We start from the raw sequence: 25,591 nt of genomic DNA, 5'->3' as shown, positions 1-25,591 counted from the left end.
TTAACATCAGAGTGTTGGACAACTCTTAACATACTTTACCCAGCGTGAGAGCTGTCAACTTTATTATTTGTTTTTACGATACAGTGTGCATATGATTTACAATGCAGACCACTAAAATAATGGTCAGGGGGCGAATTACTGTGAGCCAAACTGCCTGAAATGTTGCAGTGATATAATGTAGTGCATTTAAAAAATATCTGCGGGGAAATATCAGTCACAGAAGTCATCAGTGTCATCGCTGTTTGTGTTGAAAGGTCGAGGACGTAAGGCTGCTTCAATCTCTGAGTTGCTGTCATCTGATTCCCCCCAGAAAGCTATACAATAGAGGTACAGAGAAAAGCATACAAGATTACATTATTAGAGCAGGTTATTTACCCTTCCATGGTTGAAATGAAGTGTGACATTTTACATCTTCTGCATAATTTCTTTATCCAGTCAATTCTACACTCTCTTTACAATCATTCCAGCATTTGAATGTGACGACACTAAAGCTTACCTTGAATTTGATTTCAAAATGAAAATCTTAACATTCTACCTTTTATACAGTCTAATATGTGTTAAGTCTCTGTCTTGTTCATTCATGGCAATAAAATGTATCTTGGGTGATCTGATCACAGCCGTAAAAGTCTAAATACAGATGTGATTGTAGCACCCAAAAGCACACAAATTGGGATCCAACTGCTCAAGTCATATATTTCACATATTTTTTATTGAATTATTTAGAAGCTCAGGTCTGAAGAAACGGATGTGATGTCTGTGTCTACAGAGCAGTGAAGTGAAAGTTGCTACTTAAGAAGAACTGAGATGCAGTCTCACACAGTGGTCAACTGCAATCTGCCTCTGCTGGAACTAGAAACTATTTGGATATGTTTTGTTTAAGGTTTGATTATTGATGTATGAACACAGGTAGTCCCTAAAATAGTAGTAGTTTGGTTATTTATTAGAGGATTAGGTAGTGCTTGTTGACAACATCAATCTAAGCTTTTAGTAACCTGGATTTGGCTTCAAGGTCATTTTTTCATTTACACATCCTCAAAAGGCATAGCTGCATTTACAGAGAATTTTAATCAAGTATCAGCTTGGTGTTCTTACAAAGCTAAAAATTTACAATAATTTCATACATGTGCGCATGAACCAATTTATGGTGATCTGTTCGGTGTAATTAACCTTTTTTTCTTGACACTGTGTCTTTACACGCAATTGAAATGACTTTGTTTATACTCACCTTTTGACTGTAGAGCAGAATGAGCCTTTGAGTTAGTCTTCTCTTTCCTGGAAGCACAAAGACAGTGATTAGCCTTGTAAAGTTTCTTTGAAAAAGAGCTGCTATTTTACACCAAAAATTGCTAAAAAGGAAAAAGGCAGGCAGACAGTGCAGCAGAAGGAACTTAGTTGACTCCTGTTTTAATTGTGCCAAAGGACTTCCACAAGGCACACTTTATTCAAAAATAGTCCAAAGACAGGGTTGCCAGGTTCCCATAGCTCTGGTGATATCGCTATGTAAATGTCTGACCTCCAAAAAGGCTTTGATCTACCTCAATGCATATGCAATAAGGCCCCCCGTTCCACTTTTAAAGGCCTCCTCTTTAATTTACATCATCACAGAGCCTATTCAAAACACTACAATATAGCCTCATCATCTCCCAGGTTAGCATACATATCCATATGGCTTATTTGTTTGGACCTTCTATTTTGGAGCTGTGTTGACGCCTTTCTTGGAAATAGGAAGAAAAAAAGATGCAGAGTTTTAAGCAGCTCTAGCAAAAACAATTGTGTGGTATGTTCCTCCATCTGCATCAATTCAAACCCATGACCTCTTTGATTGTCATCCTCTCAGTCACCCTCATCTCCTCATCACTCCCTCAGCTAAGTCTTGGCACATGTGACTGTACATTGAGTGTAAGGACCAAATTACTTTGGCTGCGTTCCAATTGCTATCTTCTAAACTATATATTGCTGCTTTGCACCACTCAAGGCAGAATGAGAGAAAAAAGATGCAACTCCCATTCCTAACTGTGAACAGATTGCTTTGTGCTAAAAGCAATAGACCATACAGCCAGTATAATCATTAGAATATAACCTTTATATTCACATGCTGATAGGACTTCCTACAAGACATTTGGATGATTCTTGCATCTGTTCAGACAGCATATTGAACTTCAGGAGCTTAAAATGTTAGCAAATCAAAGCAGAGGCTGAGTAAGAAAAGCATTGCCAAATATAAAATTAAAAGAAAGCAAAACACAATGAAAGCCCATCTGCTTGCAAACTGAAGGAGCACTGCATATGAGGATGCAGTGTTTTGTTGAAAGAGAGGATTTTATTTGCCAAAATATGTGTATTTTAGTAAATTTATAATCAAATCTTGTGAAATACACACATTTTGGTGGATGGGGAGTAGTGCAGATAGTAAATATTTTCCTGTGTAGCCTATTCTGAATCCAAAATTATGGTAGGTAGTGTGTGCAATGTCTCCCTAGACTATGTTATGTTTAGGAACAGCAAATGAAATGAAAGGTGAAATGTTTTTTTAAACTGACAGATGGCCATATACATATGTGCGGTTGTGGCTTAGTGGTAGAGCGGCTCGGCGGCTCGATCCCCAGCCCACATCTCGAAGTGTCCTTGGGCAAGACACTGAACCCCAAATTGGTCCCAATGGCTGTGCCTTCGGTGTGTGTGTGTGTATGTGTGTGTGAATGAGTTAGTTCCTTTGAACTGATGAGCAGTTGGCACCTGCCATCAGTGTATGAATTGGGGTGAATGTGATGTGTAGTGTGAAGCGCTTTGAGCAGTCGGAAAGACTAGAAAGGCGCTATACAAGTACAGTCCATTTACCATACAAAATGGAGGTAAAACTGGATATATGAATCCTAAGGGCTTCAATATACACCCAACGTGTGAACATGTTTTTTTTTTTAAAAGGTGAGTAAAAAATTAAAAATCTCCTGTACATTCAGAAGTGACAATAAGAATGTTTTTCTGTCATAAATAAAGCACAAAAGTAATATGTTGACAGCTTTTGGGCTAAGGGTGGATACTAAGGTGTGGAATATATACATACATAAAAAAAAGAAAGACATCGTCCTGCTATCCACATTCAGCTTTTTAAACTGAATAAGAGTTAACGCACAGACGTTGAAGCACAGCTAAACCACAAGGACTAGTGCATCCATTTACAACTGTTAGGAAACAGATCTCGGCCAGACCCTGCAGCAGCAAAAATGCAGCAATAATCTATACGATTACTTCCTCTCCTTTGACACAATAATAGCTGTTACAGTGTAAATTAGGCTTTTCTTTTCTTGAACTCCCCCCCTGGGATGGGAATGGTCTATCAGCTGTTCCACTTCAGTGAGGGACACGACTGATTTCAAGACAGGGCTATTACCATAGAGAGCTCAGTCTGGATCTGACCCCACCAATCTAATATTCCGTTTCCATAAACATTTATGCCAGTTCATCTTCTGCTGAGTTTCCCTTAATTGAGGCAATGATCTGAATATGTAAGACTGGGCTGGCCAGTGTTTTACAAGCCCTGGTAGACAGAGGTGAATGTAATGTGTAAAATGATGCAAATTACAGCTATTGTAATGTCCTGTTTTTTCCCAGTGCCTCGCTCATTCTCTTTCTCTGGCCTTTGCAATTGTTTCATATTGTTGTTTATCTCATGTTTTAACAGTTTGTCTGCTATGCATAGCGGAGTCCACAACAACCTTTAAAATTGTATGATGAGTTTTATACACATTACACAATTGGAGCTTGGAGGGAAATGTTGTTTTTAGTGTTGTCAGTGTATTTCCTTAATCAATCTTGTTTTGTCAATTTACACCACACTGGTTTTCTATGAGCTGAGTTAAAGCTCCTAAATTTACATATTTTTAAATAATCAGGTTGTAAAAATACAAGTTATCCTGGTTAGCAATACAGTGACATACAATGTGCAAATACCAATTACATCTAACTAGAATGGAAGGAGTCTTAGTCTTTATGTACGTATGTATGTCCTTAGATTTTCTCGACAACCGTTCATTCGATCATTATACTTGGCAGGTATATTGCTGAGGACCCAATGAAGTGCAGTGTTGAGAGCGAGCTCTTGAGATCCACAGGACATGTTTTATTATTTTATTTTTTAGTAGTGCATTACTACTTCCAAACGTACACACTGTCTAGTGTATTGAGTGGGGACCCCTATTAGCTGTTACACCTCCGAACGGCATGCTGGGTACAGCTCGTACATTAAAGAACAGATTAAGAAACAGAGACTGAAGATGTTACATTGTACCAAAGTTAGTTTGCCATTTTGCTTCAAACATTTGAAGCATCAGCGATGTAACTTTCGGGATGATCGCCCCAGGAATAGCCTGGTCACCAATAGCTAGCTGTTAGCAATGATAGCAGTTAGTTGATTATCTCATGTTCGCTATTAAGTTGAAGATTATTTTTGCTTGAAATGTCCATCCCTAATTGTGTCCTGGGCATAACTATTCAATAATTTTCTCATTTTGTTTCGTTACAGGAGGCCTAGCAATCGGCCCGTTTGTTCCAAACAGGCACGTTTTGAACGGGCACTGCACTAGTTCATAAGAACTAGGACAATCATGTTACCACATATCTCAGGCACACTGTATGCACAAATTATGAAACTGGTACCATTGGTCAGGAATAGTGAAAAAGTGATGAGTTTCTTTAAGAATAACACAATGATTTCTCAGCTTACTGAAATCCAGGACACTCTGGTGTAAGTTAAAGACTATTCTCTACATTTTAAGAGCTGGTGTAGCACTCTTCATTTTTGTTCTTTGTAACATTTTGCTTTGTTTGCTCCTGAGAGCAGCACACTGATTCTGCTTTACCAAATCTTTTGTGGTATCTTCACTGTGGAACAAACAAACGAAAAGTTAATAGTGCAAATTTCTGACAAATACAAGCGTGGTCAGTTACGATTACTGTATTAAATTGTGTCAAGAAAGACCTGTTCACCTGAAACACCATGCTGTATAAAATATTTTAATGTACTATAGTTAAAGCAGCACAGAAATGTAGAAATATAAAAGGCTGCAATCACACATCTGAACTGGGTTAACTGTAATGTCCATTTTATAAGAATGTGTCCAGTGTTGTAGTAATATATTGAAAACATCCAAAAACATAGACAAAAACATCTTTTTATAAAACACAATGTCCTTTCAAACTGCAGTTTAAAGTAATTACCAAGTAAGACTGGGATATGTTTCTTAGAGTCACTAATGACAAATTTGACGTACAATCCTACAGTCACATTAGGGAATGTAAGCACTGTCAGAGGAAATAATGCTTACCAAGCATTTAATACTGCCTTGCACACACCGATAGCATGAAAACTGCTTTTATTTACCCTGGCTTTTTTTACGCTCCTGCCACCCACACACAAATGCTAATAGCACAATAGCACTTTTGTGCAGCGGTGCTTGTCTAAAGGTAAAGGGAGACCCATCACCTCATCATTCCCATCAACTCCTACTCCCATCCCAGCTATGACCCCGCAGAAACATTGTTTAGGCTCCGTTTAGATGTACTCTAACAGGCCTGAATGGTAGCAGGATATAGCCCTCAGTGGGGGCAAACAGTGAGAGGCAACTGTGAGTGCACTGTGAGTGGGCACTCTCTAACATGTGAGTGCTCTCTGCTGGCAATGAGTAAGTACTGCAACTCAGAGGAAGAGGTATTGGGCCAATAATTCCAACACAGCGCGCTCTCTTCCTGACTGGTGGTAGTCTAGGGGAGACGGCCAGTGCAAGAGATGGCTGAAGGACAGATCATTCATCTCATGTTACATTTTTTTTGGGCATCATAACCTGTGTGGGGGTAGACTAACATTTGATGGCTTGTCCAACACACACACACACACACACACACACACACACACACACGCACACACACACATACATCGATGTCTATACTACAATATAAAGCAATCCAATAAAACACCATTAGAAATGACAGCCTAATAAATTAACACAGATTTCAGAACTGAACATTATATCCAGCCTACGAACAGCTTACAGCTATGACAACAAATGTATTTGAGGAAAGCGATGTTTGCATGGTTTTGCTGTATAGACTTTGTATTGACCTGGAAATAAATCTAAAAGCTAAATCAAATGAACAACATTAATATGAGCAAACAAAAAGCATAGAAAGTGTTTGAAAGCCAACTTAATTTTTTTATAGGGCAATCAGCATTCTGGTTTGAGACAGCCAATGTAGGACAGTGACCTCCTCTGGTTAGAGCCTCTAAATGCTGCCTTCTTCTATAATCACTGTCCTGTTTGTCCTGTTTTGGCCTGGTTGTAACCTTATTCTTTAGTCTAAACTGAAGGAGGAGCCGAACTAATATATTGTCAAATAAAAAAAATAAATTAAAAAAAAGTCAGTACCAAATTTGTTGACTGTTTTTGGGAGGTTATATTCTCCAAAACAAATATTCACAGAATAACAGATTCAGTGCTGCCACATGCCCGATTGTGCATATACTGCCTTAAATCTTCCACTGCTCATTATTATATTGTCTGTTAAATTGTCAATTATATTGTCTGTTAATGTGTTCTCCTTCACTCACTGTTGGATCCATCTTTCACTACCTCTTTGTCCGTTACTGTCTCTCTGTCTCCCTCTATCTCCTGCTCTCTCTTTCTACCTCACCTCCTCTCCAGTCCTTTCTCTCTCTCTCTCATGTCTCTCTCACCCCTCCATCCTCCCAGAGATCCACACACATTGCCTGGCCGATAGATCGATAGATCGATCGATAGATCGATAGATCGATAGATAGATAGAGATAACCAAATTTTAACGCAATGTAAAGAAACCTATTTGGCACATTGGAAAGAAGAAACTAAAAGCCAAAGTAGATCAGAATGTTATCTGGCCCTAAAAAGAGATGATGAATTGGCAGATTATCTCTCTACTGTCAGAGATAGCAAGCAGAGACAGATCCTAACCAAGGACAGGCTCAGTGACCACAAACTGGCAATCGAAAAAGACACAAAAAATCCTGCCAACCAAAAGAAAACAGAATATGTGGTCACTGTTCGACAGGTGAGGCTGAGACAAAGATCCTTCTACAATGTACAACATTCAGTGAAATAAGAAACATTTACTGAAACAAGTTCAACTCTGTAATCTCAGATTTCAAAGAGCTAAATGACCTCTCAAAATTAAAAATACTCCTAGGAGAAGGAGACAGGGCAGATCTGGCTGCCCAGTATGTATCAACATGCCACAACCTGAGGGACAGTGAATGACCTAGAAACACACATACACACACATTCATATAAACAAAAAATGTTGCAATGTTTATGTAATGTTCACTTACTTGTATTTGTATTTTAACTGCAAGACAATATTTTATATGAATTATTATTAGTATTATCTTATGTATCTGTATATATTCTAATAGCCATTTTCTTCTGTTGTTTTTATTTCACACATGCTTTAGCAATGTTAACATCTGTTTCCCATGCCAATAAAGCCCAATTGAATTGAATTGAGTGAGAGAGAGAGAGAGAGAGAGAGAGAGAGAGAGAGAGAGAGAGAGAGCTTCTGATTTTGACACTGAGTGATTTGAGGTTGAATGCTTGAGCACATCCTGTTGTCCAAGGCAAAGCTGTAAACCACTAATTATTGAGTCAAGGTTTTTGTCAAGCAGGCACTAGTCACAACAATCATCACACCGGCTGATGGCTGGAGGATTTTGTTTGGTGTGTGTGTGTGTGTGTGTGTGTGTGTGTGTGTGTGTGTGTGTGTGTGTGTGTGTGTGCACACATGTGTTCAAGCATTTTTTAGGATCAAAAGGGGGTATTAAGAAAGGTATTAAAAACCCCAAAATAAAAATAAGAAAGGAGTGGCATCTGAAATGCCTACAGTAGAAAGGAGCACAATGATTCTTTGCACGAGAGGAAGCAGTGGCATGCACTCGCATACAAAGGGGAACAAGTGGTCTTTACATGGAGTGCAGCTGCTTATTAAGACTCACTCCTTCGTGCATTATTCCTTTCATCCCCACTCAACCACAAAGTGATTTTACTTTGCCACTCACAAAGACAGCAAAAGATTTCTAATGGACAAATCAGTCGCTTCCCCACGAGTTATAATACAATAAACAGCACATTCTATAAAAGTATGAAAAAACACTGTGTGGGAGAGAGCAAGCAAGAGCGGGAGAGAGAGAAAAAAAAAAGAATATGAAAGACCTCAATTCTCTCGAACGCCATAATAGTGAAATGAGCACATATAAATGTGTTAAGAGTATCTCTTTGCATCTTGTATAGACTGCATGTATTTAATCTGTAAAGCTTATTAAGGCCCTAGTCATTGCTATGCAAAGCAGCACCCAGTGCTTTTCTCTCGCTTTTCAGCCGAGTGCAGTGTTTGGCCAATAGGACTGGCCCCCCGCCTCTCATTCTGCATTCATAACATGCAACATTTGCACAATGTATCTCTCAAAGGCCCTGAATAGAAGGCCTTAATACTCATGTAAACAACTGCAAACCAATTACTTAATGAATCGGGCCCACACATAATGAGGAGCCTCACAAAGGGCTATAAATGCATTTTTTGCACTAAAGCCTCTGCTTTAAACTACAATCCCTCTGCTGTAGTCTAGGCTTAACTGGCAAATCATAATTATTGTGTAAGACAACAGAGAGGAAGCCATTTTTGTATTTTGAGTCCAGCTCCATCCTCCTTTTGATGTCACTCATCAGCTCGCTGACAAAATAAAGCAAATAATTAACAAGTAGGATGGAGAGAGGGGGGAGGGATACAGAAAGACAGAGGGGTAGAGGGGCAAAGATGGAGAAAGGGCAAGAGAGCGAGAGAGAGTGAGACAGAGAGAGAAAGGAGAGAAGCAGGGCAAGAGCATGCTGCAGTGTAATGCTTCTGCTTAAGTGCAGGGCTTCTAGACCACTTGTGGAAGCAATAAAGCGCAAAAAGTGACTGGTAAGTGGAATGCTTAAATCTAAGCGTCAAGGAAAAGCGAAGAAAACACATGGGAAATCGTAGTATGACCAAAGAATGGATGATGGTCATGGTGACTAGTAGTTATTGGTGCTGCTTCCATCCAAACCCTACTGATATTAGAGTGTCAGGCATGCATAACTACCCATTGTCCAATTTTACTTATGTACACAACTTGCGTCTCATCACTGCTCACGGCATTCTCTGTTTCTGTAAAATTTTTTGTTCTGCAAATTTTGTTTAATCACATATACTGCGGGCTTCCCATGCACATTAATGACATGGAGACAGGCACCATCTGAGAGGGTCTGGGCCCAAAATTGGCTCATGTTTATTAAAGAGGGTGGTCACTGGGGCTGGCAGTAGCAGACATGAGCAGCTATGAGGACCACAATAGAGCCAGCCCATTAGGCCATTCCCTGGGCTAATAGGCAGACTGGGAGCGCTTGCTTGCCAGGCCAGGGAGATACAGACTTCAGCCCTTGAGTCAGCATGGTGCCCGGTAATCACATGAAATCAGAGAAGATTATTCCTCATAACGTTTACCCAGCTATTACTATAGCCCAAATGGGTTCGCAGTGAAGAGGTGCTCTGAGGACCCGACATGCAATTGCAGATTTGATGAAGTCGTGTTGATATTCAAATGTAACCGTGATGGTGTTAGCTTCCGCCAAGCTATTTATCATTAGATATTCTTTTCCAACCCACTTAAGGCTCTGATTTGAGCATCCTAAATGTATTTCAAGGGTGAAAAATGAAACATTTGTCCTTGTCCAACACTTGAGTCCCCTTCTTCCAAGACAGTTGTCCCTGATTCTCTTCTTGACATGATCTGTTTGCATTCTGACAACAAGCCTGAAGACACTGAGATTATGACTCCAATTTATTTTTGTGGTAGCGGTTTTGCTTTTGATTTCTAAAACCTGGCTGAACCCAGCAAACAGTGAGTGAGAGGGGCTTTAGGGGCCTTTTGTCTTTGTAAGCGAGTTAATGGGTGGCGCCCCCTTGATCTTATGGAAATGAACAGGGAATTATGAGAGCGGCCATGCAAATGTACATCAACCACTTTGGTGTCTGGTGGCCCATTTCCTGTGGCCCGTTGAATAATAACAATGTCCTTACCGAGGGTAAGGGTCTTGATGTGAGGAGCGTTTGGCCCTCCCCAGGTCCTCTTCATGGCCATGATTTATTCCTTAAAAGAGCAAACAGGGTCCAATAAAACCATTTGATTTGGACATCTCATCACAAGCTAATTTACAATGCATATTAATATAGAACCTTATGGAAAGGCTTAAGCCAAGACTGAGTATCTCAAACTTGTTCGGGACTCTCGATATGCACACATTGTTATGTAAGAAGACTGATATTTATATTTGTTTATACATATTTTCTTTATAATCTACTTGGAGCTTGTTCCATGCATCATGAATATGCCACACCTAAATTCACATGACAAGTTGAAGCCTATGGTTGCTGAGATGTTGAGAATTTTGGGGAACTAATGAGGTTATGAGCCAAAAATGTTTGAGAAAACTTGGAGTGATAGCTGTGGTCATTTTGCTTACATATATGTACACAGTAAATATGATCTTTCTATGGTGTAAGCGTTGTGAGAACATATGGCCAGTGTTGACCAATGCTTAGGCTCCAGTTGCTTGCTACTTGCAGTGGTAGACTGGACCGCATCTCTTACCTGACAGGCCATCGTCGTCCTCCACCTCCTCTTCAGAACTCTGCAGCTTTTCCTGCATGGCTGATTGTTTAAGTAATTGATATGCTTTTGTCTCTGTTCAGGGACACACACACATACACACACACACAGGCAAGCGCACACACAAAGTCACTGTCAAATATTTGCTTAAAACCCAGGTTTCCAACTTTCAGAGGTTTCTGTGTTTGATGAGACAGCACGCTTCAGTAGCTGAGTCTTCTGGTCTCACTGCTGAACAGAGCGGGTGAAAGCACTGTGCTCAATCTGCTAAACTGTTGATTCTAGCCTACAGTATGTAGCAACAGTTTCCATGAGACAGCAATCAGCATCTCACATTATCTCAGCCTCCCCTACCAGGAAGGCAATGATTGATTTTCTGTTTTAAAAACGCTTATAATTACTTTCCGGCACACTAAAGTAGGTATCATATCTGAAAGGAGCACAGAGACTACGCTGGCAAAAATCAGCAGAGCAGAAGTACATAATAAATGGGCTTTTGTCTCAATGATGTTGCTAAAACACATACTAAATCAAAGGATAGAGCAAAATTGTGATCTTGAACATTTTCAACTTGGTTTCATTATAAAAGTACCACTTTTAATATTTTCTAAACACCATATGACATTTACAGTGCATGGCAATCTCCAGTGTTATTCCACCCACAGTACTTTATACCGGCATTGCTTTTACATGTAGTTTTAAACCCCCCACTAGATATACAGACGAGCATGTCTTGGCAATTACTATCACTTCCAAGGTCATGGTATTTGATTGTGACATTGAAGTCGCTCAACACAGCAAAACTGTGAAAAATCTTTAGTCATGTTTTTTTGATTTTTTTTACTGGTTATGGCTCTTTTGATTAAGTGTAGCGATTTCAAACTGGACTCATTTTGCTGCCTGTGCACCGTAGGGATGTGGACACATGAAACACCCCCTAGGAAATCTGATAGCCAAGGGTAATATAGGATTGCTTTACATTTCAGAGGTGCAGCTTAGGGATGGGCACACCAACTGCTTCCAGGATGCCTTCACATCTAGCATTTTTCAAGTCCAGCCTTGCCAGAGCATTGTTTAGAGGATAATGAGAACCGATGACAGATCTCTTGTGCTTCCCACCCTGGCGTCCTGACAATTAAAGCAGCCGCATTATGCTGGGCCAGCGAATTATACATTTTGCCAGAATGCCTCAGACCAGACTGAAAACATAGCTAGTATTTTCTCGGAGATAATTAGAGAGAACTAGTACAGCTCTTCAGGTGGGCCTTTGACCCTGGATTCACCTTGATCATCCTGCCTCAGCCATTGCGTAAAGGAGCCCATTATTCACTGCAGTGGGAAGAAAACAAACCACAACATAAGGACAGTGTGAATGCTGGGGCACCAGCGATGCCTTTTTACCTCTAATAGGAACACTTTCCACAGGGCTTTCGTCCTGGCTGTCCTCTTCAGTACTTTGTAGTTCTGTAAGAAAGGGACGTGCATAGTGAGAAGCAGTGGCAGGGAGGAAGGGAGTTTAGGGATGGAAATGGGAATGGGGGGTCTTTCTTTAGCTCTGAATAGAAGGCTGTATGAAAACTGGGCTGTGAGGGATTTATAAAAAAGCTCTATGGTGAAATTGATTTCTTTCATAAAAGGGAAGTTTTAGTTCTCTTCAGAGGTGGTTTGCAAAAAAATAGCAGTAGTCTACATTTGTTCCTATTAATGGTCTTGTTACATATTACTGTGCAAAGACAGACTTATCTCAGTGTGGAAAGTTTTGGACGTTTGCAGGAATCTACTGGCAACTGTAACAAAACCAAAATACTTGCTGAGTTTTTGATTGTTAGAAAATGCAGCCATTTCTCGAAACTAATAACCAAAACCCAGTATTCAAATATTGTAGTCTACTTAGAATTTTCCATGCCTATTTTAATCATATTAATAATCTTCAATAACCTTGGATCTGTTGTTTCTGTTGCCTGGCGGGCCTCACATCCCCGTCAGCCAGGAGAGAAGGAGGACCACACGAAGAAGACAAGTCACTCTCGTCCTCTGCTGAAGGGCACTCCTCACTGGACCGGGACACAAGTGTCCTCAGCAGCACTTTGGCCTGCGAGCAGCACAAATTAAAACCACACTCTTAATTGTTCTCATTTTGTGAAGGAAGTGTCAAATTGAACTCTTGCCGATTAGGCAAGTCATTTACTTTGGCCATGGCTGCTCGCACAGAGGTGCAGCTATAGTGCACGTTCAAACGGCTAGAGAAAATAACTTCAAATTCTCTCACTCGTTTAACTAAAAAAAGATTATTTCGCACACTTTCGCTCCCGCTCTCCCTCTCAATCACCCCCCCCTCCTCTCTTCTCATTCATGAGATTAGAGAAGCGCCTAAAGAATGCAATCACCCTGGCGTTAATGTGCAACACGTTCCAGATATCTCCCCTCTTGGCTGAGAGAATTGAGACAAACTGCTCTCTTCCTCTCTCTCCAGCTCATTTGTATCTCTGGGGAGATGAGGATACACAATTAAAGAGGAGCTGTTCCGGGAGATGAGGAGCAGGGAGATGCCACACACCGATTTCTTTTCTCTCCTTTTTCCCTCCCCCATATCAAATCCTGCCATCATCATCTCTCTTTTGTGATCAAAGACTGCCTCTCAGCCTCAGATGGCCATTTGCTACTTTTAATGAGCACTAATATGGAGGGGATGATCAGGAGGATTTTGACAGTGACAAACTTTAAGTACATTGTAAGTTGTTATCAGTAGGTCGCAGTGAACATTGACAATGTACATGCTTTCATTTTCTGAGAGGGGAAGAGAGGCAAACACATACCAATCTGAGCTTGCCACTTGCTATTTGATGCTGCTGCACAATAAAAACCGTCTTGATCCTTGTCCCCGATATCTGTCTTTGTTCTTTTTTTAGATTTAGTCAAATGTACCGTGGGTTGAGGGCTCTCGGAGACCCACTGCATTTTAAATATCAATGAATGCAACTGTTAGCACTTGAATATTCAAAGGGCCTCTTTGAGTGTGTGCATGCGAGCTGCATGCTCCCATTTGTCGGGGTAGCCAGGCTGTGTGGCATTACGTGAATGGAAATTTCTGTTTGCTCTTGTGTGTGGAGAGTAAGCTGTTGTATGAGAGGACAGAGAGGAGAGAGAGAGAGAGATAAAGGGAGAGAAGGAGAAATAGAGGGAGAGAGAGAGAAATAGACAGAGTGAGAGAGATAAAGGGAGAGAAAGATTTTCACTCAGGCTTTTCCTGATGCACTTGGACACAATGATGTAGATGGCAGTGCCTCTCTTCCTTTTGTCAGTTCATATTTTCAAGAGGCTCTACAGTCTCCCTCTTTGCCTCTCTCATTGCGTCGGGGACACTGGAGCAAGATCTCCAGGCCACAAGAACTCCCACAAGATGAGTCCACAAAAATTAGATAACACAAAAACCTGCATGTATATATGATCATTCCAGCAGATAGAATGGTACATTTTCTGAAAAAGTGGGATTCCTGATAAATCCCCTTGACGTTATCTTTGGGCTGTAAGTGTGAATATTAATTATAATTTCTTTCTTTGTTTAAATGAGCATGATCTCCACAAGGTCAATGAGCGGGAAATTTAAAATAATCCTGTCCGTTGTGGAGAAGGTCCAAATGGCTCCCTCATTCAATTGGACCCAGCTGATGGCTATGCTCTTGGCTAATACCAAATTAAAAGCAAGTGTTTCTCAGATGAATAGGCCACATGAGATGAAAGAAGCCAAGCAGAGGCTGTAATTTGCGATTAGCGCATGGGTCAGGGTTTCCCTTCTGTCTAGGTCAAAGTGTGGAGCAATCTGATGAGCAGGCAGCCAGGGCTTGGTTTCAAACACCAGACACAAAGAGAGCACTCAGTACCAACTACAGCTCTCTTCTAACAAACATGCAAAGAAACAAAAACACTAGCCTTTTTGGAAAGAAGAAAAAAAGAAGCCATTCTACTCCTGTACTCATATGTGTGTGTTAACATCTGCTTGCTTTTGGGACTGGGTGCCAGTGACTGCAAGTGTGTGACCTCCCTATTTGTGTGTGTGGTGGCAGTGTATGTGCCTCCAACGCTACCTGGTGGCTGTAGGTGGCATGACGCTCCAGCAGCAGCGGCGTGAACAGCTGGACCAAGCGCTCAGTGCTAAAGACACGGCACTCCTTGAGCAGGAGGGCGTGCTTGAACCAGCGATCCCACAGCCGAGCGGCATCAGGAGGGAGGCTGGTGCTGTGGTGAGGGTGGGGGTGGGATTGGTGGGAGAGAAAGAGAGGCTTTCTTTTTGAATACACAGTAGGACATCTGTAAATAAGTCATGATTATACCTCCTTACAGTGATAGATTCTTTGCTTAGCTTAGAAGTTTAACCACTATGTGAAGAAATTAGAATATAATACATTTAACACACTATATTTTTCATGCACTCTCAAAAAGCTGCTTGCTAGTCCATCTTAAAACACTTGAGAAGATATAGAACACTAAGAAGATATAAAACACTAAATAGACACAGACAGAAATAGAGCTCCTGGTTGAAAACGGGATAAAATGTCAAAGAGCCAATAGGTATCTCCACACTGCAAGATGTTTCTTTGGATTGAGTATATAGCAAGGAAGGTCTCAATGAAATCAATAGAGTAGTGAAGCAGAGCATGGATTTGGCTCAGAGTATAACTACTCATTATCCAAAGGACTGGAAGTCACAGATAGGGCATTTTAATTTTCTCATGACATTCACCCGTGCAGTGTTACCGCACGAGGTGACACCAAAGATGACCTTTACATCTGTGGACAAGGGAGACTGTATCGAATGGTAGCGTGCAATATCTCAGCGACTGTTGTAAGTGCGGGCCCCTCCCCCACTGTCAGGTATAAAAAAAAAAATGCACAGGCAGCTATTCACTCTTTGTCTGAAAAGTGGAATTCACCTTTACTGTAAGTGTGTTCACTGGCTCGATGAAAAGAAAAGAAAGCTCTATTGAACTCTGTAGCTTTCAGAGCACTGATATTTGTTCTCTGAATTATTCCATTATAGCACTATTTATTATAGGCGTTTAAAATGTCATCTGCACAAAACACACACTATATCACAAACAATATTTTATTGTATTTTATTTTATGTAACTTTTTTTCCCCAGCATCTCAGAAGTTGCAGTTTGTTGCGAATGTAACATTAATGCAAAGTTATGTTATGAGTTAAGTTAAAAAAAAGCACATTACATTACAAGTACAGCTTTACACAAGTGATCAAACTTCATTCTACCATTGTGATTCTTCTTATAATCCCACAATCCCAATTTGATTCAAGATGAAAAAAAAGCAGAAATAAACAACTGCAAAATAAAAAAAACACTGACATGGGTCTTTGGTGTTGGATTCACAGAGAAACAGGAGCCTTACCTTATTTCATTAGGCTCAGTGCTGGACTGGTGAGCACTCACTAGATCCTGTGGTAGCAGACAGCCCTTTGCTGTGCTCCATGACAACCTCTGAAGCTCATGAAGGATGACTGCTCCACATGCTTCAAGGTCCTCGTCATTCAAGCCCGCTCCACCGTTACAAAGGCTGCCCAATATATAGAGAGCAGTCAGCTATTGCCATGGAGCCCTGGGCTCAGCCTGCAGGTCAGGAGCACATGGAGTACATCCAACAGCTGCTAACTCTTCACACACACACACACACACACACACACACACACACACACACACACACACACACACACACACACACAGTATAGTATAATCATACACATCAGTGCACATACACACTTGCTCATATAATATCACAGCAAAACTAAACATTATACTGAGGGTCATGACACAAGATGGCCATTCTCTTTAATATTGAAGATGTTGTTGACATCATTTACAGCACTCATGTTTGCACAGATGAGGAGAAGTATATACTGGGTTTAAAAAGAGTGACAACACTTTCCTTTGCCAGACATTTATCCATACTTTACAACAAGAACTCCAATTATGGTAAATTAATCATGCTATGAAATATAAAAGGCTTATGAAAAATAAGCCCAGTCTAATGAAACACATTCTCCATCCTCCATCTCCCTGACTCCGAATAACAATTCAACAGGGCGGTTACTATAACAATCCCATGTGTTTGAAAACCCCTCAGAAATAAAGACGTGTGAATGTTGGTGATGACACTTCATCTAAAGTGAGAGCCCTCGGCAGAAGGATAATATGTTTTCCTCATCTGCACAAACGGCTCCATGGTCATTAAATAAATATACACAGCATTTAGTTTAGACAGGAAGAGATAAGATTGTAAAGTTTGAAGAAAGACAGGAAGGGCACACCTGATAATTCTATTGAGTTGTCTTCCATCAATCGGAGAATCCCCATACACACTGGTCCGTTCACCATGGAGTCGTCCTTCGATGTTGTCCAGCAGATTAAAGAGTCCTTCCTGGGAGAGACTAAAAACACATTACCCATTAATGTGGTGAAAGGAAATAAAAATGTAGGAGGCCATGTGATCGATAGGCCTGCTATTTGTAAAAAAAGAGGATGCCATTTGATCCACAAATCAGTGATACATTTTCCTAGGCTATTTCCTTGAGGTGCTCAAGGACTGCTGGTGGAATCTGATCATTAGAATGCTACTGCCACAATACAGGACTTCTGCAATTCAAAGTGCGTCTGTTGATGGTGCCACAGGTTGTATGGGAAAGCTTGCAAAACCTGGCATTCACAACCAGAGCTTGTAGAATTAGCTGCCTACTGTTGAAGTAAAACTTTAAATCAGCTATATACAGTTAATGGCTAAATAAACATCATTATAAATATGTAATATGATTATAAAAATTAAAACATTACCAACTCTGTAACATTACCACTACCACCATCTCACATTAAAAAATGTAAGGAAAAAGGCTCCAAAAAAAGGGGCCTCAAGATGATTTCTTTTGGTGAGAGATTTACACTTTAATCTGGTCCTGTGTGAGGCTGCAAAATGAGAAATGGATGCCTAATGCATGTGGATATTGGGAATCCATCTCTTTCTTGGGCATTAAGCTCTGGGTGGCCCTCATTGAATTCTCCCAGAAACCCCAAGCTGAGAGATCCTGAGCCCCCTACATAAAAGGGGCCAAAAAGAATTTATGACAATCTGTAATGGGCTCCTGGGTTAGGGGTCAGCAAACAATTGCTCCCTCTTTTTTGCAGGTTGTTTCCTGGTAACATCCTGATTAAGCTGGCAGCTTGAATAATATCCATGACATTCTGTAGTGTGCAATCCGTCTGTGGTAAGTCCTCTTCAGTGTGGCTGAAGTAGCATAGGCAAAAGCTCTATCTTTTTTTTCTCTCCCTTATCGTCAGCGTGGGCCTTGAAATAGTCATCTTTCTCTTTCCACTTTATTTGTCAATGCTCTTCAAAAAGAGACCTTTAGAGAGGGAATTAGTTGTGTTTTTCTGCAAACCTCTCTCTCTCTCTCATTGCATTGTTGCCAGCTTTCATGTCAAGGTCTCCAACCTCACTTTAGATGCTGCTGTTGTCGGCATGTCGACATCATCAGGAGAGTATTGTTAGCTAGGAGGAAGAGGTCAGCCTCTCTGCAGCGATATTGCTCTACAGTGTACAGTACTGACTCCGGGGTGATTTACCACATGGAATGGCCTCACCATTGAGTGATTGGTGTCAGAAGAATCTCACTGTGCTAGCACAGGCAGCAAATATAGCACACAAAAGGAATGGGAAACTATACCACAAGTAATAACAACACATTGAGGGGACAGGGACTGTAAATTTGGGATATGTCTCACCACACTGTGAGCACACAGTTAATACAATATAAAGTACTGTATAACAATGTGCAATAACTTCAGAACTTAAAACCAGAAAAAACACAACTGAGGAATGTTTGTAAAAAGCATGATGCCCTAATGACATAAGATAACAAAACATTTATATTATTTTAAAGCTTATACATTTTACATTCTACCTCTAGATTTGTATTGGATTTATATTGGGATTTTAAGAACTCAATTTTAATTGTATGACATGCTGTCACCAATCCAGCAGAACAATCATGCAGTTCAGAGACGACATATTCGAGAGCAGGACACAGGACACAGTGAGGCCATTATGATGAGTCTCGAAGAGAGAACCTGGAGGATATTTCAGTCGTATACTCTCACTCACCCCAGCCATGCTGGAGGAGAAATATAATGGGATAATCTAATGAATTTCCCAGGCTTGTTTTTCCTAACTGTGAGCTGAATGGAGGGAGCAGTATAAACTCTAACCTTAAGAGAGAGAGAGAAAGAGAGGGAAAGGATAGAGACTGGATGCTCTCAGAGCTTGACATCAAAGCCTCTGGTTTTCTCCTCATACACAGAAGCCCTCCGTGTTAACAATGAAAGCTGCAGCCCCCACCATCGTCTCCCCGGCACAGGCTAACTGCAGTTCCTCTTGAGGTCACACTATAAACAGTATAGTAGACCACACAGAAACAGTCATGCACAAACAAACATATAAACATAGCTATACTCTCAGAGAGAAAATAAAATCCTTCATACTACTTTTGATACATATATAGACCAGACATTTTTTTTTTAAATAAAGCATTTGACATTAGTAGTAATTAGTAGTATTAAACTGCTCAGAAAGGTTCTTTATATTTGTAGTTACAGTGAAATAATATGTTTGGATCTGAATACCATTATTGTGAGCATATGCGCAACTGGGTACTTCATCTAAATAAAGCTTTCAACAAACAAGTGTACTTGTGTAATGTATGTAACCCATGGACAGAAACAACAGAAAAATTAAATACTGGGACTGTCCCCAAAAATATGGTAAAGAAAAAAATTACACACCAAATAAAGTTTTCTTCTTCTAATTCAAGAGCATAAGAGGTCCAGTTCATAAAATACTGCATATTGCAGAGAAAATGCAGAGGCTTTGGGTGCAAACATTCACATGGGATTTTCTGTGGCTCTAACCCCATCCAAAATGATCCTTCAACTCAGAGGCCATCATCACGCTAAGGATTTGTGGCTGTAAGTGCTGTCCACATGCCCACCCTCCAGAACACTCTATGGTGCCACAAATTTCCTCCTCCACTGGGGACTTCCTGAGGTCTCTCAAGCAGAAAATTGCTCTGTTACAGCATTATCTTGGATTATGGCAATATTGTTGGTGACAGGTCCTGAGCTCTCCCTATAAGATGCATCACTGCCACCACCGCAGCTGCCGCTGAGCTACAGAGAGCACAGTGGCATGGACCGTGACTCCCACAATCCTCTCTGTCAGTCTCTGATGTGATGGTGGCAAGGACTGTATGGTGTCTTCACCCGCTCCTATCATTAACAGCCCTCTGTGGTTCAACATGGCTATGCAGAACATTCTTCTGTCTCAGCTTGCTTTGCTTGAAATCTTGGAGAAAAATACTGACTGCATTGTGCACATTTTTAGGAAGAGTATGTGCCATAAAGCAATCAAAATGTTAGTGTTTTTCTCCATTGATGCACTTTGACAATTCCAGACAGCAAAGCACAGAAGTCATACATACTGTACCTTTCCAAGGTCACCATGGGAGCTGAGGATTCACAGTTTAACTGTGGTATGTTCTTGGACCCAGAGAAGAGGGATGATTCAGAACTCTGCTGATTGCGATCATCACTCCCTCCAGAAGTGACATTACTCTCAGGTGCCACACCCTCTGCTAGATCCTCTTCCAGCTCAGATTGTGTCAGAGAAATGGACAGGTCACTAGCACTGCTCTCTGACAACTGCACATCAGAGCTTGGTGTGCTGACACTCTCACATCTACCTGAATGTAAACACAGTGCAAAGTATCACTTGGCTTATTTCAAATCATCAAAAGGGAAAAATAAAGTGCTTTCAACTGTCAATTTTAGTAAGGAGACAATAAAAAGATATTGTGGTATAAGATATAAGGTAATAAGCACAGAGTAGCATTGCAAACCTGGTGTTTCTTGAGTTTCTTTTCCAAAAGTGGTCTGAGGAATCAAATGGCTGAGACCTCTCTCTCCATCTTCCATTATGGGTGGCTGATGAGCCACCTCTCGGGAGTCAGTGTGTTCTGCAGGGGAATTCTTAGCCTTCAAGGGGCTACTGCTGCTGGGAGACGGATTCTTCTCAGGCCCCGTCAAGGTCACCAGAGGTGACGGTTCTTGTTCATCATCACTTCCAAAAGGCACATTTCCAGCTGCGCCTGTTAAAGCACGAACAGATGGGAGCACCGCCACCATTCTTTCATGTTTGTCACTCAAATTACAGCCATCAGGGGAATCGTTTGAGCCTGAAATGTCATCTGATAAATGTGCTCGGTTGCTGGCGGCATCCTCTCCGCCAACTCTGAAGTCCTTCAAAAGGCCACTTTGTAGACGTTCGATGGAGCGCAAGCTGCGATTGGGTGAACGATGCAATGCTTGGTGTGAGTGTACACTTGTGGTGCCAGCTTCAGCGTCAGACCCTCTGGAGGTCTGGTGGCCCATAAAAATTACCGTTGGTGGTTTTGTAAAATCCTTAGCTGGGTGAGAGAGGGAGCTGTCCTGGTGCTGTCTATGCACAGCTTCAACCTGCAAAAGTGGGGAATGGGGAAAATGGGGAAGAAAAAAAATCTATGAAATATATTAATTTTTAGAAAAATAACTTTCCATTACCTCATCAAAATGATATTTTGGTAGGTATAAATACACATATCTTGCTTTGGATAAATAAGTCTAATTTGAAAGAAATTCAACTCAAGTATGTTAACTAGCCACTTTACAATTTTGAATAAGTGTAGCTTATTTGGGCCAAAGTCAGAATTATTTTCACAACATCTTCCAGAAGAATGTCTCAGGATCAATGTTTTAACTTTTCATCTTATTAGAAATCCTTTAGACAAGTTTTGATTCATGTCTGCAATGTCACCAAGGGAGAGAGAGTGAAGCAAAAAAGCCTCCCTCCAAACATAATAACAAAAAGCATGGCTTCTGTTTCTTTTCTGATAAGCGTCTTAAATACCAAACAGTTAGCTGCTTAATAACATTCACTGTAAACCATGCAGCCTGCCCAGCAGATCCACAAAGTAGGTAAAAAAAGAGGAAAAGTTAATTTCTTGGCTGAGTGATTCCATCGGTAGCTGCAGGGCAAAGTAGAAAGTGTTTCACTAAAGTAGCAATTGATTCTTCTATCAATCTGCGGCACGCGTGTGCTCTTCCAAGGAATGTATTAAATATGAAAATCATATCCCGTTATCATCTGTCTCCAGCTTTCAGCCCGGTAAGCTTCCCTTAATGAATGCTGCAGCCTGAGGGACATGCACACTGCCAGCCAATGGCTTGTATGCATAATGGAGTGACGGTACCATTTTGCTCATTACAATATCGACAGGCTGACGGGGGTTTTGCACACAGTTACAAGTGACTGCTCTAGACAGCATGCTCCAAGTTATTATGAGATGTCTTAGACATTTCATCTAAAAGAGCTTTAACTGCTTTAAGTGAAGGGAGAAAGCAGCTATGGGCTTGAACTACATCGCTTGTACAGATGCACCAGCTAGGATTAGACACCTGTGCTATTACAGATACACAGTTTAAATGTAGACTCCTCTACAGATTTACCAGGCATAATGTCTACTTTCCTTTGTTATTCTAAACCTGAAAACACAGCTCGATAGAACTGAGATTTGCATAAACCTTGTAAACATTTCAAAAAAGAAGGATCCAACATACATTTTTCAACCATACAAAAATATGTGTAAAGCACACATACAACAGAAATCACACAATACATAGTAGATGTGACGTGTAAAATACATGGTGTACAATTATGTTACTTCCAAACATGAATGCTATTCTTATTACAATACTAGTAGCATACATTTTATGTTGCACATATTAGCATTACCTTTGCTGCGCCAAACTCTTGCTCCATTTTCTTCCCTGCTTCCATAAATCTGGAAATCTTTTTGAATAAGTCAGCCTGTAAGAGATGTAAAGACAGAATGATACACAAAGATAAGAGTAGATAGATGAGTGATTGATAGATAGATAGAAAATAATACATAATATTTAACAGACATGTGGCAGGCAAACTGACACTGCATGCAAACACTAGGAATTGTCTGTTATAATGCTGTGATAGTGGTGTTGAATATTATCTGCATGTGGTATAAAAGCAGAAGGTATGAAAGCAAAAGTGACAACATCAAGCATCAGTCAATCACAACGGGTTTTCCCAAGTGAGTGTCCTCTGTGTAACTGCTGACACCCTTTAACATTTATCTGACTGGCCCAGACTAACTGCCTTAATCCCAACTCCAATTAAAAACACCAAAGGGCACTTGGATAAGCTCAAACATGCCACACCTTTTCATCAAAACAATGGCAGTTTACAGAAGCAGACCTTTTAAAAGACAGCTTTCTCATTTTTCCACTCTTGTATTTGATTGTTTTGCACAATCAATACTAACAAAGATTACACTGACATTGTTATAAATGTATGCAGCTCAGCGTGTGTATGTGTGACATCACTTTACTCTGTCCATTTTAGAATTGATGTTTTTCATTTTACCAAAAACATCAGTTAAACCAGAAAAATCAGGGTGACTTCATACAATAGAAACAAAGAGCAACAGGACAAGCAAAATAACAACAAACATGTAGGACTCATAAAGCATCAAGAGGAAATAAACCAACTGCTTGAGGGGAGAGAATGACTAAACCTCTGGAGCACTTCAGAGTCTCTACATTGGGCAATTAACTCAGCGAGTCATAATTAGCCAATTTTGTTAATTTGATATTAAGCTGTCAAGCACTGTCATTGAGTTTTAAGTGATAATCTGACTGGCTCATTGTTTTCTCCCTCGTTCATTTGTTTGTCGTGATAAATTGCACAGTTTGAGTATTTACTATTGTCACATCAAGCAATTGCAAGCAAATAGTTCTACACTGTGTTAAAATTACAGCACAGCATTAAGGTAAATAAATATGAACGTGCTTCATTAATAAATATACATTCATTGAAAAATTCTATTATATTGTGGGTCTGTGAGTTTGTTGTGCTTATTCTAAAGTCACAGTACATTTGGTAACGAGTTAGAACAAGTGTTTTACCAAACACACAGTATTCAAAAAATGAGTTAATAATTATTAAATTTGATAAAGTATTTTAGAAAAAAGTACAGTTGTCCAAACTTGGATCAACCTCAGTGGAAGGAGTGTTTGTCAGATTGCTTTTAATGTAACTCTATAATGAGAAAAATAACTCGACTGAACAATTGTGTGTGTGTGTGTGTGTGTGTGTGTGTGTGTGTGTGTTATACCTTTTGTTGTTGCAGGAGGCCATGGTCAGGACTATATTCCTTCATGCTAATTTCTATGCACTCCACATCTTTCAGAAGCTCAAGGTTTCTCATTTTCGCTCGTGCTTCCCTGTCACAGATTTCCTTGAGATAACTGCGCAGTTTGGAACACTTTATCTGTGAGCTGAAGGCAGTGGAGAACTATTATTCCAAAGAAATATTATGTAGGAGCATTGTCAAAAAATAAGAGCTAGACTTTTCACAAGACAAGGTTAAGCACAACGTGTTTTAAATTTGAATCTTATTCTCGACTCTCAACCTCAGCTTTGCTGTTTTGACCTGCAATGTTAATATTTATGAGAATCAATTTACACTTAAAACTGGCTTTTCTGCTTACATCCAAAAGTGCATGGTGCTTGTAACATACTTGAGTACTATGGTGATAATTTTTGTTGGACCAAAAAATGCCAGGACCTTTTTTTAATTTTTCCAAATGAAAATACTAACATGACTATGCATTTATACAGTATATGCGGTGTTTATACTGATTACATATATGGTACATTTACAAAACTAATTTAATATAAAATACTGACTTATATACAGTGATGACTCTATACTTAAATATCTCATATATTCAGAAATACTTTATTGATCCCCGAGGGGAAACTCTTTTGTTACAAAGTTAACACTGTTGAAGTCAAGGGATAAGAACAAGGTAAGGTAAACTCTTTTTTGGTATACAGTAATCTGTGTAATTTAACTTACATTCTTTTATCAGATCTGGAGTAAGCAAACAGTTGTCTCTCCAGCTCCAGCCTCCGTTTCTCCCTGCACACACAAGTCAGAGGAGCTGTCACCCGCACAGACCACGGCAGCATCTTCGTGGTTTGCTAGGCTAATTATCAGCAACATTTACGGTACTTATGTATTTACTCATTAACAAACAGTAATGCGTAAGCTAATGTTGATAGCTACATGCGAATGTTAATGTTGATATACGAATTAGCAACATACAATTAGCTATATTACATGCTTATGTTAATGTTGATGTACGAATTAGCTACATACATAAAAGCACGAGCATTAGCTTCATGGGAAATTTGGCTAATATGCAAACGCTAACGTTTCAGTTATTTCAGGTTATTTTTCCATTCATCTACAATACACGCAAGAACAACCACATAATTAGTGTTGTTAGCTAAAGGTAGCTTCCAAGGTAAATTGGCTAATGAACTAACCTAGTTAGCTAGCTACACGGCATCTCCGTCTACCCTGTCTTCGCCGGTTAGCTAAATAGCTAGCCTGTTATCTCCCTGTGGCGAGCGGCAAGAGGCAGCTTTCAGGCAGCACAGATCACAACCCGAGTCCGCGGTCTCCACCGGGCCGTGTTCCCGTTAACAAAAAGAGGGAAAACTCACCTTTTATGCATGCTTTGTTGAATCGATGTTATCTTTTCATAATACTGATCCTCGCTACGTGCCATGCTTGCCATTTTCGCCTGCTTTGGCGTTACTGCAGAGCCGAGACGTGGAAGAAGAAGAGGAGGAGGGTGGAAGGTGTTTACGTTGGTTACCATGAGCACCGCTTCCCAGAAATCC

General features: G+C 40.3%; 1 protein-coding gene and 1 long non-coding RNA gene across 4 annotated transcripts in view; one reads left to right on the top strand and one right to left on the bottom strand.

Moving 5' to 3' along the window:
• Positions 1–25,577, bottom strand: kiz (kizuna centrosomal protein). Of its 3 annotated transcripts, XM_044167976.1 has the most exons (15): positions 25,412–25,577; positions 24,759–24,821; positions 24,012–24,174; positions 22,595–22,669; positions 20,664–21,279; positions 20,252–20,507; positions 17,031–17,150; positions 16,115–16,279; positions 14,797–14,947; positions 12,650–12,803; positions 12,113–12,175; positions 10,694–10,786; positions 10,123–10,192; positions 1,226–1,272; positions 1–314 (listed from the first exon to the last, which is right to left on the bottom strand). In XM_044167976.1, the coding sequence occupies exons 1-15, from the start codon at positions 25,567–25,569 to the stop codon at positions 211–213; spliced, it is 2,298 nt and encodes a 765-aa protein (XP_044023911.1). In that variant the 5' UTR covers positions 25,570–25,577; the 3' UTR covers positions 1–210. The 3 variants fall into 3 exon arrangements, 2 of the variants coding, with proteins under 2 accessions (XP_044023911.1, XP_044023912.1); XR_006374698.1 differs by lacking the exons at positions 1–314; positions 1,226–1,272 and having other exon boundaries at positions 10,172–10,192; positions 11,995–12,175; positions 25,412–25,576; XM_044167977.1 differs by lacking the exons at positions 1–314; positions 1,226–1,272; positions 10,123–10,192; positions 10,694–10,786; positions 12,113–12,175 and adding an exon at positions 12,192–12,498 and having other exon boundaries at positions 25,412–25,576.
• LOC122862454 overlaps positions 24,840–25,591 on the top strand; it is a 51,084-nt gene continuing 50,332 nt past the window's right edge. Inside the window, exon 1 of the long non-coding RNA XR_006374701.1 lies at positions 24,840–24,910. This is a non-coding gene — a long non-coding RNA (uncharacterized LOC122862454). The remainder of the gene's footprint in view (positions 24,911–25,591) is intronic.

Source organism: Siniperca chuatsi, linkage group LG15, assembly GCF_020085105.1.
Source record: "Siniperca chuatsi isolate FFG_IHB_CAS linkage group LG15, ASM2008510v1, whole genome shotgun sequence".
Classification (NCBI taxonomy): domain Eukaryota; kingdom Metazoa; phylum Chordata; class Actinopteri; order Centrarchiformes; family Sinipercidae; genus Siniperca; species Siniperca chuatsi.
This window is presented reverse-complemented; position numbering and strand designations above follow the sequence as displayed.